Below are 18,812 nucleotides of genomic sequence, written 5' to 3' on the forward strand. Positions count from 1 at the left end.
CTGTACAAAACAAAACAACAAAAAGCCAAATAAAAAACTCTGGTCGCATCGCACGTGTACGAGGATATACAGTCACGTGACTATTCCAACACGTGCATTACATGCAAAAACAATCCCTCTTATATTCTCATTGTGTATATCGCCCGTCCGAGAATTCCGGACGTTACTTCTCCCACTTCTGACCGCTCCCCCTCGTCAATCATCTCCCTCCAGTTACAGATAGAAGAAAAAAACAATCAAATCGAAGCCCATCAAAATCTTTTCCGAAATTTCGGTTTTGAAATCTGACATGTGGATTTAAATTTTCTTGAGAAAATAATGTCAAATAATCCGCAAGTATGAAATTCGGGGAAACGTTTACGGAGTATTTGCAGGCGCATCAGGAGAGGTTTATCGAGGAATCGTCTCACGTTGAGTACAAAAGGCTTAAAAAGGTTCTCAAAAGTTGCAGGAGATGCAGGGATCTCAAGGATTCTTCTGAAAATAATGAAGAAGACGATGCTTTGTCTCCGTGTTGTCAATACGAGTCTTGCCCACGTTAGTAATCTCTCGATTTTGCTGATTTAAGTGTTAATACGTTTTATGTTTTTATGATTTTATGTGTAGATGCATGCAAGACTTGGGTTTTGAGTTTATTTGCTGGTTTCATTTCAGGATGGAGTTTTTGTGGAGAAGAATAGATGGGCGTGAAATCTTTTAGATATCCATATAGTTTATTTTTTCGTTCATGTCACCTAAAGTGGGTACATATTTTATTGTCATTCAATAGTTTTTATTATAGTTATTTGGTTATATCTGGTGAAATATTTTCAAGATAGTATGATCCTGTCATATTATCCCTTGGGGTACGTCAACTGAACAAAACGTATGTTTTGCCTGGCATCTTGCATCATCTAGGCTCCACAATACCCATGTGCCTGATTGTGCATTGCACTTCTAATGTCTCATGATGAAAGGTAATTCGATGGTTCATATGCTATAAGCACTAGAGTGGGATGTAAAACTACTTGCAAATTTTTATCCCCTTACATGAATTGGGTGAATTATTTTCGTTGTATTATCTTTTTTGGTTCTGAGCGAGATGGGAAACACACATACTTTTCACGATTTATGATGTCATTTCCCCCCAATTTTTGCAATATTTGGTTTGTTATTACATGACAATTTTGCGTCTATAAATAACCTATTTTTTTTCTTCTCATCTTGTAGTATGTGATCGGAAGTTCTTTTCTGAATTGACAAAGGAGGCCTCGGACATTGCCTGGTACTTTAGTTTGAGAGTGAGGCGCCTTTTCAATCTTCAAGACCATGGAATTAAAAGATACATCACAAGCTTCTGCCAATGTTTTACGAGCCCCCATAATTGCAAGGCACAAGAATGTCAAATGTTAGTTGAATATGTTATGATGAATGCTGTTGCCATGCGGAAAATCCTCAAGAAGTATGATAAAGTAAGCAAGAATAAGAGAGGTTTTAGATACAGAAGCAATACAATTCAAGAAACGTAGAGACGCTATCAGATTGTTTCTGCATTTCTTTCTAGTTTTTGATGTCCTAATGACTTTTGTGTAGGTGCACAGTTCTGATAATGGCATGAAATTCAAATCTAAAATGCGGTCAGAACACATGGAAATTCTACAATCACCATGGTTGATAGAACTTGGGGCTTTCTTTATTAATCTTAGCGAATCAAACAACGGAAAGCTTGATGAAGTACTTAATCCATTCTCTTTTGATTTAAGTTCTTCCGATCCTGTTATGACGTTGACACTTCCAGACAATGTGAAATTAGAATACAGTCTAACATGTGCTATTTGCTTGGTAAGGTTACTTTCTGGATCAGGATTTTATTGGTAATGGTGAAAATACGTTCTTTTTTTGTAACCCGAGTTTCAATTTTTATCATTTACAGGAACTTGTTTTCAAACCATATGCATTGGGATGTGGGCATCTCTTTTGCAAATTATGTGCTTGTTCTGCAGATTCTGATTCAAGATGCCCCGCCTGCAGGGAGGTTAGATATGTGCATACTTGTGGCTTTTAACTTCTGTTTATATGTACCCGTATTTATTTATCATTTCCATTTCATTTAAACACTATTAACTTCGCCGAAACATGCTATACGAATTGATGTCAGTGAATCCACAATATTACTTTATTTCTTTATGGCATCTCTCCTGTATATAAAACATGTATTCAATATCTTATATTAGATAGCCGGGGAACAACAATTACCCGTTGGGTGTTTGAAATTTATAAAAGAAGAATCTATAATTTGGACGCTAGAATGTGTTTGAATAAATAAAAGAAGAATCTATAAATTTGGAGGCTAGAATATATCAAAATGAAATATATTTCAATAGAATTCTTGCATTACAATTCCATTGATTTTACAATGCACTCAACTATTCTAAATTGATGCTCTCAAAATCTCTTTTCTAACTCATGCAGTGGAGTATTTTTTTCATATGACCATGCATTAGGTTCATCTTGTTTATTTTCTACTCTGAAAAACTATGCTTCACTTGAAAAACATTGCTCCAAGTTTTGAGTAGTAAAACAGCTCATTCTTTCTCATGTGCTTTCATTCATCCCATTGTTAGGCAAGTGGAGGGACCCACGTAAATAAAATATTCAGAATATTTCATCCCACATCGGAATGTTTACAAAAACTGCAGGAAGAACTTAGTTATAAATAGAGCTCAATTCCTTCAGTTATTGTATCCCAAAATCAAAAGCTTTTTTAGCTTTGATAAATAGAGAGTGCATAGAAAAAAAGAGTGTATTTTTTTCTTGAGTGCGGGAATTCTCTTGTGTGAGTTAGAGAAATTATTTTCTCGGTATACTCGGGTTGGGAGTGTGAGAAATATTGAGTGTATTGGTGTATACACTTGTTGTAATATTTCTTCCAGTTATAAAAGTTGCAGTGCTCCGTGGACGTAGCCTATATTGGGTGAACCACGTAAATCTTTGTGTTCTTGTTGGTTATTTTATTCCGCAAATTTTGGGTACTATTATCATCGTGGTTGGCATCGCTTCGGGGTGTAATTCCCCAACACCCATAAGTTCATCCAAAGACAATTTTGATAAATCTTTGGATTCTTCAATGGCTGCAACGATGTGCTCAAATTTCACTGGTAGTTTCCGCCCACACCACTTTTTGTATTATTTTGTTTGTCCTCGGCAGCATCACCATATCCTCGAATCTGGTTAACCACGGTAGACATTCTGGGAAGAACTCTTGGACATTTTCATTGTCTTTCATGGCTAAGTTGTCAAATTCACGCCATAGATTTTGCAGTTTGATGGAAATCATCTTCTCATAGCCTCCAAATTGCTTTTTTAAAATTTCCCATGCATTTTTTGATGATTTGACACCCGTATACGTGGAAGAACAGAATGGCTAACTCCTTGGTGCATAAAGGTCTGGGCTCTTGCATCTTTGTTCTTGTTCTCCTTATGCTATTTTATTTTGGATGTTGTCAACACGGCTTCATCTTCTGGACTATGTATCTTACATCTTTCTTCAACGATATCCCAAAGTTCATGGGACACGAACAACGTCTGCATCAGGACGCTCCATAGTTCATATCTTGACCAACAAAGACCGGTACGCCTTGTTGGGAATAACTGAAGGCAAGCTTGCTGCTACTTGTTGGCACCATCTTCGTATACTTATTGGATTATCAGGCCAGGGTGGCTCTGATACCAAATTTATGTTGGGTATTGGAATATATAAAAGAAGAATTGATATATTTGGAGGCTAGAATATATCAAAAAATGCAATATATGTCGATAATTTCAATAGAATTCTTGCATTACAATTCTATTTAATTTACAATGCAATCTTGATTATCTCAAACTCACTCAATTTTTTTTCTTGTTCTTCTGAGAAGTTTGCTTTGTTCTTGTCTCTATCTTCCTTGTACCAACAATCTTTATCTGCATGATTTGCATTTCTGCATCTCTTGCGTTTGTTGTGGCAATCTTTTCTGTCATGGCCATTTCTTTTGCAAATTCGGCAGTAGGAATCTGAATTTTGATTGAAGTTTATTTGATGAAAATTTCCTCTGCCTAGACCTAGTGCTCGAAAATTTGAATTTCAACCAAGACCTCTTCCTATTGGTCCTCGTTGCACATAATTGCTCTTTTCTTCGTTCTGGTCATTTGCAGGACTTTCCTTGTTAGCATCAACGTCGTCTTGTTCTGATGGCTTTTCAGCATCAATATTTTTCTCTCCTTCCACAACTGGTTCTTCAGTTTCCGTGGCCATCTTATCAGCTGTGTTCCCCAATCTTTGCTTCTGAGGAGTATGATTCATCCAACTTCACGAACATGTCTTTATTCCCCCACATGTGGTTGCTGCATTCACTGTCCACATACCAAATGTTCTGATAACTTTGCTCAAGTCTGAAGAAAGGAAGGTTAACTAGGACAAAGAACTTGAGGAAATTTTGAACTCAGAAATGATGTCCGGATTACAAATTAAGAGGGGGTGTTCAAAAAAGAAATTTGCAATCCACAATCTCCGGCAAGCAGCTGAATCATCATGAGTAAAATTGCTTCATTACTAAGCTAATCAAAGTCGGTCAAAGCTTGGCATAAGAATGATCCACGTTTGCTTGATGAGGTGCTTTTCTACACAAGTGAAATTGCTTCTACAAGAATCCTTGAAGTCGGTCAATATGTCGGGTGAAAGAAAAGGCCGTGTGAAGTTGATGCAAGAGATCAATTTGACCGCATAAGTGTTGCCTACATTATCCAATTAGATGCATGATTAGTTCTTCAAGATTAAGTTTCCATTCCCTATAAATAGATGTCCATTTTGCATTGTAAAATCAATGGTTCTCTACTGCACGAAACCAAGAAAGAAAATAATTGAGTGAGTTTGAGAGAATCAAGATTGTATTGTAAATTAAATAGAATTGTAATGCAAGAATTCTATTGAAATCCATCGACATATATTGCATTTTTTGATATATTCTAGCCTCCAAATTTATCAAATTTTCTTTTATATATATATTCCAACACCCAACATTACCTTTACTGTCACGCCCCTAGACGGGGTTGGTCGACACCGGCGTTGCTCTCAAATTTACATTCGAAAACAACAAGCCTCAGAAGTACAGAATTTCAGAAACCAGTTTTTTATTCATAATACTGAATATTCATTGTCTGATACAACTCAAATAATAATGTTTTACAGCGGAAATGTAAAACCAGATATAACAACGTCTTAACAAGTGCAGAAGAATAAATATAACTAGAACTGAAAAACAACGATCTTCTTCACCAGCCCCAGAATTGCATCTGTTCTTCTTCTTCTAACTTTTCTTCCTCGTTCTTATCTGAGATGGGTTTAGTGGGTGAGTGATATGGTTGTCACTCAGTAAGCAGGGGCGGGAATAACTCCCAATTTTCAAACACCATTTTTAACAGAAACAGAAATACAATAATATACAGAAAACTCTCGTGTCCAGAACAGGAATCAGAATTCAGAAATCACAGGATTCAGAACAGAAAGCAGAATTAGTAAGCACTGAGCACGTTAGTGAATTTCATGGCTAAACTGATATCAGTCTCCTATATGTTCTCTCCTCTAAGGGGTGAGGCCAGAATCAGAATCAAAATTCAGAAATGTTCAGAATATATATTCCTATCATTAGTTCACTAGGGAGTTTCAGTGCTTCAAAATCAGATATCAGAAATCAACATAAAATATGCTTTAAAACAGATATTATCAAACTGATTTCAAGATATTTATACACAAGCCCACTTACAGTAATTCGCTAAAGTTTCGGTTGAAGTCTACTGGAAATCTGGTTGCTCTCGCTACTGGATTTTACAGCTCGAACAAAGCACTCTCTGAACTCGAAAATTCAAGTAAAAATCTCAAGATTTGTGTAACACCAATTCAGAGACTTGAGGGTGTTATTTATAGGCCAAAATCTGACTGTTAGCCTCCTTATTAATGACCATAATCTGCCATTAACAGCCTTTATTCCATGTTAATGCTTCAGTTACAAATCATAAGTTGGATTAGTAACTGTCTGCTGGAATTCGCTCTTCTGCTGCTGGATTCGGTCTGCTGGATTCTAATCTGCTGGAAAAACATCATCTTCTGAATTATTGACTGCTGCTGGAATTGTTAGCTTCTGCTGAAATTTTCCATTGCTATTGAATATTGCTAGCTGCTGCGAGAATGCTAGCTGCTGGAAATTCGGGTTCTCACATTTACCGCCCTCAGTACCAGTCAACATAGCAGTGTAGCACACAATTGAATGTTGGAATTTGGATTTGGTTTGCTTAACAATTCAGAAGATTAGAATTGCACATATATTACTAGCTGTAGCTGCTGGTACGTCGATAAACATTTGGTACTTTAATTTGTATTAGAACCTAAATGGGGCATTAGATTTCCACAAATTGTAAGTTGGAACAATTGTCGAGGGGCATTTTTGGGTAGCAACAATCACCACTGTAGTCATGCAAGGTGAAACATGGCAAATTTTTATTTTTTTAAAAAAAGAAGATGCAAGCTATAATTTTTGGTACACTGCGGTACTGGGTTCCTACAGTTTTTAAGCCATAAAACGTCATACTATAATTTCGTACGTGCTTGGTCCTAGAATTTTAAAGCCATAAAATGCTGCTACTTATAACAGGATTCTGGTTTTAAAACCTTGATTCTTGATGCAGGCTGGCGTGTAAGGTAGCGCTGTACACATATGATTGAATTATCTTTGCTCTTGAAGAAACAGTGAGTACTAATAATCTGCAAGGGTATATTTTATTTCTTTGTTTTTGGTTAAAGATGGCTCATTTTTATCCATTCAACCTTGTAGTTGCAAGGAATACTGGAGTGAGAGATCGATTTCGGAACGAGCTGAAATGGTGAAGCAATCAAAGATGTACTGGGATTTGCAATCCAAGTATATGATCGGATATTGACGTTTTCACAATCCATCTATTATATTACCAGATGATGCCAAATATTTCGAAGAACAAAGACTGTTTAAAAAAAAAGGGCATAAGTTATCTTTTCTCCACCAATCCTTAGTTTTTAACTTCTTTAGGATTTTGAATTCCTTCGTTGATAACATAAATAATTAATAGTAAGTAAAAAAAATTAAATAATTCGACCACCTATTATATGATAGGCAAGAGAATCTATAAAAATAGGCCGTGAGATTGAAAAGTTAAAAGAGACCGGGCTTTAGCCCAACTGTCTCACCCACCAGCTTAAGCTGGCTTCCTCTCCGGGTTCGATCCTCCTCCCAACGTGTGATAGAATTAAAAAAAAAAAGAAAAAGAAAAGCTAAACGATTAGTGTATTAAACAAATAAACTGAACTTTAATTAAGATGTTACAGGAAAAAAGGAGAGAAAATAATGATACTTAGAGACAAGAATATTAATTTTCACCTAATGAATGACTTTTTCTAGTCTTGTAATGATGTGCCTGTGGTTAAACTAATAATCAATCGACAAGCTTTTGTTTCGACTTCGACTTTTTATTTGCAGCATCCGAGGCCTTTTTTTTTTTCTTCTCACAAATGTTCATTTGAATCCAAATTTATAATGTGTTCTCTTTTCCAGATCGATTATCGTATTTCAACAATTTTTCTTAATTATGGAATCTGATCAAAAATTATAGTTGATGATAACGGTATAACTCAAATATTTTAAATTGATATAATAACATAATCATCATGATTCGATCGTTTTTAAGCGGACAGAGTTAATGATTGCAGCCAACATGTACATGTACAATTTGATTATTTTCTGGAGAAACTTCGTTGGATTTTGTGCATGTCAATGACTTCGTTGTCAAAATGGCGTGACGAAGGAAATATCAAGTGCTGCTACTCAATGAACTACAATAGAAAAGTTATTATAATTATTCCTCACGGATTTGGTCAATAATTTATGTGAGAGGAACTGATGGTGTTAATATATATTATTTTGGAATTTCGTATTTGATAAAAAAAAATGAAATTTGAGTATTGCTTCCATTGAAATTAAAAGATCGAGATGTCTCATACTTATAAATATAGACAAAAACTTGTGTGCGACGGTCTCACGGGTCATATCCTGTGAGACGGATCTCTTATTTGGGTCTTCCATGAAACAGTATTAATTTTTATGCTAAGAGTATTACTTTTTATGGTGAATATCGATAGCATTGACCCGTCTCACAGATACAGATTCGTGAGACCGTCTTACAAGAGACTTACTCATAGATATATTGTTGCCTAAATATGATGTGTGCGCAACATATAATTTTAATATAAGTAAATTATTTCTAATTTATATAATTTCCATGATTCTAATGTTTACCTCGGGTAATTTGGGCAACTAAATAACATTAAACAAATATTTTTTTAAAAAAAAATTTGATCGTCATGCGGTCGAATATATGTAAAAATTATTTTTTAAAAAAAATAAAGTTCGACCAATGTTCGGGTGCTGCTTTTTTTTTTTTTTTTTTAATCGGGGTGGACCGGGTAATGCGAGTATTCAACTTCTTTTGCAAAAGATATCGAGCCATCTCTTCTTGTTTAGGGTTGGCCGCCTCCACGAATCTGAGGTCCACCTGACATGACTCGTGGCTGTCCAGTGCGTAAAGTGATGGAAAAAAGGGTGGTGCGTGCTTTTGCTCACTCGGGCCACGCTTTGTCCCAAATTATTTCCAGGCCGAAATTGCTGAAATACCCTTCGTTCGTCAACGTGGAGGGATGTGATTCGTGGATCGGCCTTAAAAGTAAGTCATCCATAGCTCACTGGGAAAGATGCAAAAGGCAACCAAAAAAATGGCATTCGTGACAACTTTTTCAACCACCCGAAATTAAAATCAATAAAAAAAATTCGTTGAAAATTTTGCACTTTTATTGTTAGCAATCATCTCAAATCATCATACAAGTTTTAATTATTCACTCAGTTTCCAATTTAATCTCGACTTTTGTCTAATCATCCACTAATTGGAATCATTTAAAATAAGATGAGTGAGTTTTAATTGATCAAAGGATCAATCAGTCATAAGAACTTATAATATATTATAAGATTAAAATAAAAGTAATGCTAAGGAAACAGTAAAATGGCCAAATAATTCGTATCTTAAAAAAAAAAAAAAAAACAATGTTCATGACTATCATGAATAATAATATTTTTGACAAAAAAATAATATTTTTTAGGAATTGGATTTGATCGAATATCTGTCTTATAAAATTGATCGACACTAATTTTTTTTTTTTAAAAAAAAAGTAAAAAAAAAAACGCGATCTTCTTTCTTCTTTTCAATCTTGTTCCCCATCATATGCTTCCACTAGTCATTCTCACCCAAAACTCATCCTTCTCGATCAGCCTCTCTCTCTTCCTTTATCCCAAAACATGTAAACCTCTCATATTAGAACCAAAATTCAAGATTTTGATCCAAAAATGAAAGGAATAATAATCAGAAAACTGAAATCTCTCGCCGTTCCCACTTGGAAGCCAGGCCTAGCTCAACAAACAAGCACTCCGATTCAAGTATTTCAAGACTCCATTAATGCTACAGCACACGACAAACTCAAAGATTCTGAGCTGTACAAGGATGTTACGGAAGAAGAAACGGCTTCATGTCCCAAAATATGCGTCCATGAAAAAATAGACCAAAATCCCACCAAATTTATCGTAGTTCCAATGCAAGAAAGTCAAGAAATAGAGGGCAATTCGTCTAACTCCATCCCACCACCTTGTTCGAACCCGAAATCCAATCAAGAAAGTCACCTAAACCCCGAAAAAGTCGAGTGCAACATCAGCTCCCCATTGACAGGAAATAAATCAGTCATACTTTACACAACAAGCCTCAGAGGAATCCGGAAAACGTTCGAGGATTGCAGCACGATCCGGTTTCTTCTACAAAGTTTTCGGATTGTTTACTACGAAAGAGATGTCTCCATGCACTTAGAATACAGAGAGGAGCTTTGGAAAATCCTAGGTTGTAGAGTTATCCCACCTAAACTTTTCATCAGAGGGAAATGCATTGGAGGAGCTGAGGAAGTTGTGGGACTGCATGAAAAGGGAATGCTGATAAATCTAGTAAAAGGGATACCTTTGAACCGTTCGAATTATCCTTGCAAAGGGTGCGGTGGGATTCATTTCGTGCTGTGTTCTAGGTGTAACGGAAGCCGCAAAGTGACGTCGGAGGGACAAAATGAAGGATTACCAATCCGGTGCCAGAGTTGTAACGAGAATGGATTGATCAAGTGCATGTTTTGTAGCTAGTTGTAGGAAAAAAATGTTGGATCACTTAATATCTCATCTTGATCTTGTAAATAGTTAGGTTATTTGGTATCATCGACGTTATAATTCGGAGTCTAATTTTATCCTTTTTTTAGAGTTTAGTTAAATAGTAGCCAAATTTGTTAACTGAAATTTGAGATTTCTAATAAACAATATCTTTTGTATGATTTAGTGTTTTCCAAGAAAAAATGACAAGAAAACCACTCAAGTTGAATTATGAACCAAACTTTGACTAATATAAGAATTAGACTACAATCTAAAAGAAACCAATTTTTTTGGTATGTATCTTGGTAAGACGTGGAAACTAAATACATCGAGCTAGTGACCATAATAACCAAAAGGAAAAAAAAAAATTAATAACTAAAACAAAATATATTTGCTAATTACACTAGTTGTATACTAAGATCATGGCCAATGATCCCAGCTTCTACAGATTTCTTCAATTATTATTAGAACCAACCGTCTCAGAAAATTTCAGTCATTTCTGCACTCAATATTCTCATCATGCATCACATCAAGTGATTTCGACAGTGTTTCAACCAATAAGCTCTTCTCTTTCCTTGCTTTATGCAAGTGAATAAAAAATATATATCATCAGTTACACATTTACACACGCACTAAGTCCACAGTCATCACACCCCCTTTCATCCTTTGATCCTGGAAATCTGCTATAGTTTCACCATGTTCACATCCTTTGCCTGCAAAGATTTTCAAGAATCAGTATCGAGTGCACTCCTGCTCGATCTGACCCTGTCTTGGCCTTAAGTGTCTGCCACGAGGTCAATAATTGATAGCTTGGCCGAAACTCGACCTTGAAAGAGTGTGTGAACCGATGAGCCAGGAGACATATTTCTGTGTGACAAAAGCTACCTTTCGCGTGAGTTGGTCTCTTGCATCCAAGTCTATCTCTACCAACTCTTTGGCCGGACAAATTAAAAGTTGGAGAATCACAATTCCAAAGCTGTATATGTCACTAGCACTAGTCCACTTGGCATTGCTCATGTACTCTGGATCCATATAACCTATAGTCCCCCCAACATCTGTATACACTTTGCTCTCTTCCATTTCTAACATCTTGGCCAGTCCAAATCTGATAGTTTTGGATCCATATTATGAGTTAGCAGGATGTTCGTAAGCTACAAAGACAACACTGTCAAGAATCAGATCCGAATTGATGAGGCCAAATGAGTCAAACAATCCTTGAGAAACATCATCATGATGTACCTTTATATCTCTATGGACAATGCATCCATCTTCGTTACTGTGAAGGTATTTGAGAGAATATGCGCAATCCCTCACGATTTTGACTCTTAATTCCCATGTTAGGACCGAGACTTTCCCTAAAAGTTCATCAACACTTGGTACTCAAATATTTCTTCTCGCAAGATTAAATATCATATGAAATGTGAAAAAAAGGTACATACTCAGGAGACACTGAGCTAGATTTCCATTAGAACAATATTCATACACCAAATACTGTTCCCCATCTTTGATGCAGTAACCTATCAAGCACACAAGCTTTGATTGCCACTATTTTCCCACTGGGTAGCGTGCCTTTATAAACCCTCCTGGAACTGCCTCTTCCGAGGCAATTCTCTCCGGAGCCGTAATTTATGACTCTTAATCTCAGCTTCAGAAAAACGTTACAAGCCAGAACACGAGTTCACAATAACCGATAACACACCCCCTAACGTCCTGGAATAAATATATAGAGAGAAAGATTTTCCAAGTTCATATATACAACTTTCAAGAATTTTATCTACGTTGGACAACTAACAATAAGCTCTCGTGAAATGAAATAAACTTCACTTACTGTTGATTTTGATATACTCTATTTCTGCTCACAAACTAACAAGCATGTCAGGTGAATTTACCTGTTTTGTGATCAAACTTGAGAAGTCCTTTTGAATATAGTATAGAACCTGCTCTCTTCTGGAACGAAGAAGATTGAACACAGGAAAGATCAGTTATGAACATGCATGAATATAATAAAGATGAAACATATTTTTTAAGGAAATCTCTTAAGATTTAAATTATTCATCTGACGAAGGGAATGAACATGGAAGAGAGTTGTGAATAAGATATAAAGAAGCCTAAATTTCAAGCAACTTTCCTGTATTTTATTTTATTTTTTAAATGTGTAATTGATGACTTGATTTCACATCATCATAAACATGACACGGAATTTCAAGAAATGCTATATTCTAACAATTATGCCAAACCATTTCCTTTTTTCCCCCCACAAACGAGCAATGGTGATATTTTTTTAAAAGGAAATCTCTTCCTCGTAGAAATCGAGGAGGAATTTGGATATTCTCAATCGATTAGTGAATCATTGCTTAGTGTTGTTCACCTAATTTGGATATTCTGAGTTGATTAGTATACTCTGAATTGATTACTATATACACACACAAATTTCTATTAGATCGTTCGTGTTTTAATTTTACGAGACGGATTTCCGACTTGACTCGATTCATAAAAAGTTTTGTTTTTTTATGTTAAAAGTATTACAGTTAACTGTTGGTAAAAATCATAGATATATATATGTGAGATCATCAATAAGATACTTATTCAAATAAATATAGAAAACAATTAAAAAAATGGTGAATCCTAAGATTTTCTTTTGACTGGAAGTGGCTTACAATGAATGATATGATAGACACACACGCGTAAACCCTATGATCAAATTAAATATAAGATTATATATATATAATATCCGGTACAATTTTAGACAGTTGAAGTATTATTTCTATTAGCCTCCTGATATACGCATGGCATGTTTCTACGATGATTTTTTGTGAAAAGGATTTTTTGGTGTTGAATTAATTTTTACATAAAAATTCAACCATTAAATTAAATATATTTATCATTTTCTTGGGTTACTTTGTTATTTTTGCTGATAATTTGTCATTGGTTTTTGAAATAATTTGGCAAAAAAATCAATTATTAATTGGAGAAAATGAAATAAAGGGTTATATATGCAATTGAGAAAAAGACCCGCCTTCACGATAAATTTCTCTTATTGAGCCCACAGAAAAGATATTTGGGGGAATATTATTTTTTTTAAAAAAAAAAGAAAAACAAAACAAAAAACGATAGGGGGGAAGGAAGTCATGGGATAGAAGAGTAATTTTATTTGAATCCACTAATATTTTTAGTAAGAGTAAGTTTCATGTGAATCACTATTTCACGGATTTATATCCAAAAGACGAGTTGATCCGATCTGTTAGGATTAGAAAAAAAGTTTAGAAGAAGTGAATAAACTTTTTTTAAATTTTATCTCTGAATTTGATTTGGTTTTAACATTTGTTAGCTGTTAAACCCTTTCTTGAACAACTAAGTTTAACTAGATCAATTAAAAATAATTTTGAGTACGAAAAACAGCTCGACTAGATTTAGTGATAAAATATATATTCAATATACGAGTTTTAACAAATAAAATGAACACAAAGTAAGTGCGGAGTAAAGTAAATTACACAAAGATTTTTATAGATATTCGGATACTTAAATACTCATACGACATGTCATCACTTATTTCCAATAGAAATGATTTACTAAAAAATTTTGATTTATACAATCTTTGTATAAATCCACTTTGACTTGATGGGCTTGAGTTGTTTTGTAATCATCAAAATAATACTTTTGATATAAAAATAATATTTTCTTATGAGTCAGATAAGATATAAGTATCACAAAATTGAGTCGGTAGACAATCTTGTGATATTTTTTGTGATTTCCAAATACAAGTCATGGCCCAACTATTTTGTATGGTATGCCCGTCCATGTTTAAGATATAGGATATTTCCTTAAAAAAAAGGGTATCTAAATGCATGTAGCAACATTAAAAATTTGTTATTTAATAATTTCTGTGTATTTAGTTTATTTCTATCGCTTTCAATCCATAATTCTCGAATTGTAATTGGATGGAATGATTTAATTTATGGAAAATATTAGATTTAAAGAACAATTTGAAAAAAATAGTTCTGTTGTGAGACAGTCTGTACGGATAAATCACGCTTATATTTACATTAAAAAATAATACTTTTGGCACATGAAGTAATTTTTTTACATGAGTAGCTCAAATAGAATATCCGTTTCATAAAATCGACCCATGCGACCGTCTCAGATGAGTTTTTGTGTTTGAATATTGGATTTTAAATTGTGTGTATCAAATCCACCACAGTCATTGTCAAAATTGTTTGGATCTAAAATAAAATAAGTTTTTAAGAATTTGAATCACGAATTATCAATTGAGATGAATCAATCCAAGCGTAATCTTAGAGTTTTCATTAATACCTAGAGGATATGTGCGTACTCGTGATGGTGAGATAGCCAATCTATAGCAGCACATCAACCCCACAAACACCTAAAACAAAATAAAGTAAAGAGATAATCACACTACACTCGGATATATACGTTTACTTGAGTGTGCTGCTGCTAACTTGTCGTGGCTAGAATATAGTAACTTCTACTGCGTGCTAATCGTGTTGTAGTCGAGTGAAGTGAAACTCTATCTGCAGACGGTGATGGAGAGGCGTTGATTTCATCAAACCTTTCTTGATATCAGCTTCAAGTTCTCTAATCGGTATAGCAGCCAAGAAACTTTTTATGTACTCTTTGCAGGCCTCTTTACCTCGACAAACAACCTCGTTTTCTTCTTCGTTCGTCATTTGTTCCTCGGATTCAATAGAATATTTTCCTTCTTGGGAAGCTTCGGTTGAGTTCATAGGTTTATCTTCTGATGAGTGAACAGCATTCGGCTGTTTATAGATGGTTGTGTTCTTGTCAAATTTTAGTATATAAGCCTGGTTGCATCCCTCGTACAGTCGCTCCCCTAATGTGTCGATAATATAGTAAGCATCCCTTTCAACCTTCAGAACGAAAAAATGATCGTTCCAACTAACTATGAAAATTCTTGCCTCGGCATCACTAGAGGAATGGTTAATCTCATCCCATATACTGTCAAACGACATTGCTCCGTGCAGAAAATCGAAGTTTCCTCCCTCCACCACATCAGGAAGGAAAAACCCGATAAATGATTTCGCAGGAACTACACAAAGATCGCGGATTTTGGCTTCGATGACAGTATCCAGATCAAAATGCTTATCAGGAAACAGTTCCCTGTATGTATCATTGGCACAAAGATTTCTCCATTCCAAGGAACCATCTCTGATCAAAGTATCAAACTGCGATTTAATGGGCATGAGATTATGGTTGTTCTGTAGCCAATCGGCAATAACAGCAACAAGAGCTGTACAGGCACTTTCGCCAGCAGCACGTTCGCTTCTCTGATCGATGGAAGAAAAAAAGACTTGTGTTTGAATCTTCATGTGCCCATCCCTGCTTGTTATTTCTTTCTGCTCCCATGTGCCAATGGTAAAACTATCATCACCAAACTCAGATACTGATGATCGATTTGTGTTGGAGTCTTCATCAGTTCTGTGCAACTGCAAAGAAAGTGCATAGCTATATTATTTGCCTTGAAAAAGAAATATTTACATCTCATACAAAAACAATAAATTTCACAGTTGTGCCCAGAGTCGTACTTCTGAAGCAAAAAAAAAACCTGAACGTCTGTCTTTAACACAAGATTTCTTACCCCAAAAGAGAGAGATTCATCCGAGCTGAGCTGCCTACGGTCAAAGTCTATGTCATCTCCACCATCTTCTCCATAAGCCTTTTTAAGTAATGGCTCCCCTTTAGTCTTAGGAGGAGACCTAAAACTCAGCTTCCTCTTCCTCCAAGGCAAAATGCTACGTTTGGAATTCTCTATCGATAATTTATCCGGCATGCAAAAACTCAAATCCTCTACTCGAGAGCAACCAACATCAGACCTACGTCGGTTGCTGTAGTAAATCAAATCCTCAGCTTCATTACTGATTCTAGCACTGGAATAATACGATACACCAACGTAATTAGCATGCGCCAGTGTCCCATAGCTAAATGACTTTCGGACCGTGGATTCTTCCTTATTTTCCTCAGTTTCCCCATCCTCAGAATCTTCAAGAGAATCGGAGTCAGCAGGGTAGGCATAATCACCCTCACTCTTGACTGAGCACCGGCCGTCGCTACCCTCCTCCTCACGGCATGCCTTTTTAGCTTTACGGGTAGAAACATACTCGGTAAATAATTTTACCTTCCTAAAACCAGCTTTTAATGCAGAAACCTCGTCTTTCTCAGTAGAAGAAGTTTCTACAGATGCTGCAGGAGATGGAACAGGTATTATTGGACTTTGCAACAGCTCTGTTGGTTCTAGTGTGGCTCTAAGTTCCAATAAGCCAAGAGATATCTGAAATATAAGTGAAGTTTACTAGATTAGTTACTTACAAGGACATATTTCAGATCATGAATTAGTGTAAAAAGCCAGTTTACTCACATGAAGGAAGGGACAATGCTCGATCCGGCCACCAGATAATGTCAAGGGAATTTTGATGTCAATGGCTGGCTCGGTCGCCCTAGACATATAATCAGCAAGATTCAGGACTGCTGATCCAACGACAGAATATTTGTTCTTCACCCCTTGATACATCCCCTGATAAAAATCCAAACAGGTTAAGTTCACTTATCCCCAAAATTTAATTTTTTAAGTGGCTATCATTCACTTGGTAGTCCGATGCTGACAGGTGCACGTCTCACTTAAGAGAGAACGACACAATCCCTAGGTTCCAAACCATTGGCATCTCAGGCTATTAGCTCATTCTTTAACCAGATTTTGGTATCAGAGATGAGGATCAACAAAAAGCATTCTCAAATTGCAGAATATACAATCTCTCTCGAGATATATAGATAACCACCATTTTAGTGATCATCATCATAGTTCATCTTTCAAATAAGAAAAATATTTGACAAACAAATCAACTAATTTCACATAGCAAGATCCATAAAGAATCTGGGTCACAAGAAGAAGAACAAGAGAAATACAAGTAGACTAGCAATTGACAATATTAAAAAAATAAATACAATCCGAAAAGAACATGGACCCTATTATGTATCCTCCTATAATAATTGGAGAGAAATAACAAATAACCAAAACCAGAGTCACAAGAATGAGAGCACGTGATGTTCAAACAAAACAAAAAAGGAATGAGAGCACATGCAATACATACATTGCACCAGTACTACACGCAAAACCAGTCAAGATTTTATCCACAAACCAAGATAAGCATTTATAGATACATCTTAAACCAACTGCTTAATTCCATAGCAAGCTTTTTTTTTCCTGACGTCCGAGTGTTTCCAAGAAGACACCAATTTTCAAATCAAAGTATCAAATGCAGATGCAGAGGAAAAAAAGATCAAAACCCCAAACTGAACTTGAGGGATTGCACAAGTAAAATTACAGGAAAAAAATTATAATTAAAAGGAATCCAAGAAAATACACTGAAAGGCAAGAGAAAATAACCCACATGCAAAACAGTGAAGTTGATCTCCCAAGGATGAAAAACATTGTCTTTGTACCCAGAAATGCTGCAAATGGTCTGAAACTCCTCTCCCCACTCCACCAAAACGGCACCGTTTAGCTCATCCACCCTTCTCACATTCTCCTCACGAGTACAGTTTCTTTTCACACTTCTCCTGAATGAGCCCAAAGAAAACTTGGGACCCTTCCATCTGATCTCCACTGCAAGACTGCCATTCTCCTTCTCTAGACTCTCCTGCATCCAATCGCCACCCTCAAACCTCAGCTCCGCGAGCTTAACCTCATATTTTCTCGAAATCAGCAGCGGCCAAGGCCTCCACCTCATCATCTTCACCACCATCTGGGTCAAATTTCAAGAAACAGAAAAAGGAGCCAAGAAAGACTGAAACTTTGGAAGCAAGATTCCTCTTTCTAGGTGGGTTTGGAAAAAAATCCTTTATAAATTCCAGATAAGGGAAACACAATGGATGATCTGTGAATACTGAATGGATTTTCTTTCCCAAGCAGAATGCTGATGGGAAAGAATAGTTTTTTTAGGACTCCAAAATGAATTGTTTGGAGGATTTCTCTCCGGAAATAACGAAAAGGCGGAGAGGAATATGCCGTTATTTACCTGTCTTTTCACGGTATAATAATTGCAGCGTGCCTATACATACATGGAAATATATAGACATATATATAGAGAGAGGAACAAGTGCATCCATATGTAGAGAGAGAAACATAGCGGAGATGCGAGGAAGCAGCTAAGTTGACTTGGTTACGTAGTTTTTGGATCATTGAAGATCGCATTCAAGATTCGGATTACTTACCGGGATTATTATTATTTCGTTATTACTTATTAATTAAGTCTTGCGGCAATTTTTCTCATTTAATTAGCTATTTTGACTAATAATAATTAAAGAAAAAAAATTGTAATGCATTCGAAAGTTTTTAAGATAATATGTACGAGGATATCATGATTGTATGAGACATTAAATATTAAAATTAATAACAATCGAATAAAAAAAATTTTCTACAAACCTGGACTTTTACAGAAGAATAGGTATCTTGTGAGACGGTCTCACGAATCTTTATGAGACGTGTCAACACTACCGATATTCACAATAAAA

At 35.6% G+C, this 18,812-nt stretch overlaps 2 protein-coding genes and 1 long non-coding RNA gene across 4 annotated transcripts; 1 reads left to right on the forward strand and 2 right to left on the reverse strand.

Annotated features, from left to right (window-relative positions):
* Window positions 1-190: 190 nt before the first annotated feature.
* On the forward strand, window positions 191-7,049 carry LOC140991130 (probable E3 ubiquitin-protein ligase BAH1-like). Of its 2 annotated transcripts, none has more exons than XM_073461077.1 (6): window positions 191-537; window positions 1,210-1,451; window positions 1,573-1,826; window positions 1,913-2,014; window positions 6,700-6,760; window positions 6,846-7,049. In XM_073461077.1, the coding sequence occupies exons 1-5, from the start codon at window positions 339-341 to the stop codon at window positions 6,734-6,736; spliced, it is 834 nt and encodes a 277-aa protein (XP_073317178.1). In that variant the 5' UTR covers window positions 191-338; the 3' UTR covers window positions 6,737-6,760; window positions 6,846-7,049. The 2 variants fall into 2 exon arrangements, with proteins under 2 accessions (XP_073317178.1, XP_073317179.1); XM_073461078.1 differs by having other exon boundaries at window positions 1,573-1,821; window positions 6,846-7,001.
* Window positions 7,050-10,550: 3,501 nt separating this feature from the next.
* LOC140956403 (uncharacterized) lies at window positions 10,551-12,315 on the reverse strand. Its single transcript, XR_012171454.1, has 4 exons — window positions 12,158-12,315; window positions 11,708-11,978; window positions 11,508-11,623; window positions 10,551-11,419 (listed from the first exon to the last, which is right to left on the reverse strand). It is a non-coding gene; the product is annotated as an uncharacterized lncRNA (long non-coding RNA).
* Window positions 12,316-14,543: 2,228 nt separating this feature from the next.
* On the reverse strand, window positions 14,544-18,461 carry LOC140991452 (uncharacterized). Its single transcript, XM_073461413.1, has 5 exons — window positions 18,317-18,461; window positions 17,690-18,043; window positions 16,660-16,815; window positions 15,883-16,572; window positions 14,544-15,730 (listed from the first exon to the last, which is right to left on the reverse strand). The coding sequence occupies exons 2-5, from the start codon at window positions 18,041-18,043 to the stop codon at window positions 14,762-14,764; spliced, it is 2,169 nt and encodes a 722-aa protein (XP_073317514.1). The 5' UTR covers window positions 18,317-18,461; the 3' UTR covers window positions 14,544-14,761.
* Between the last annotated feature and the right edge of the window lie 351 nt (window positions 18,462-18,812).

The sequence above is a fragment of the Primulina huaijiensis genome, chromosome 13 (assembly GCF_012295235.1).
Source record: "Primulina huaijiensis isolate GDHJ02 chromosome 13, ASM1229523v2, whole genome shotgun sequence".
Lineage (NCBI taxonomy): Eukaryota > Viridiplantae > Streptophyta > Magnoliopsida > Lamiales > Gesneriaceae > Primulina > Primulina huaijiensis.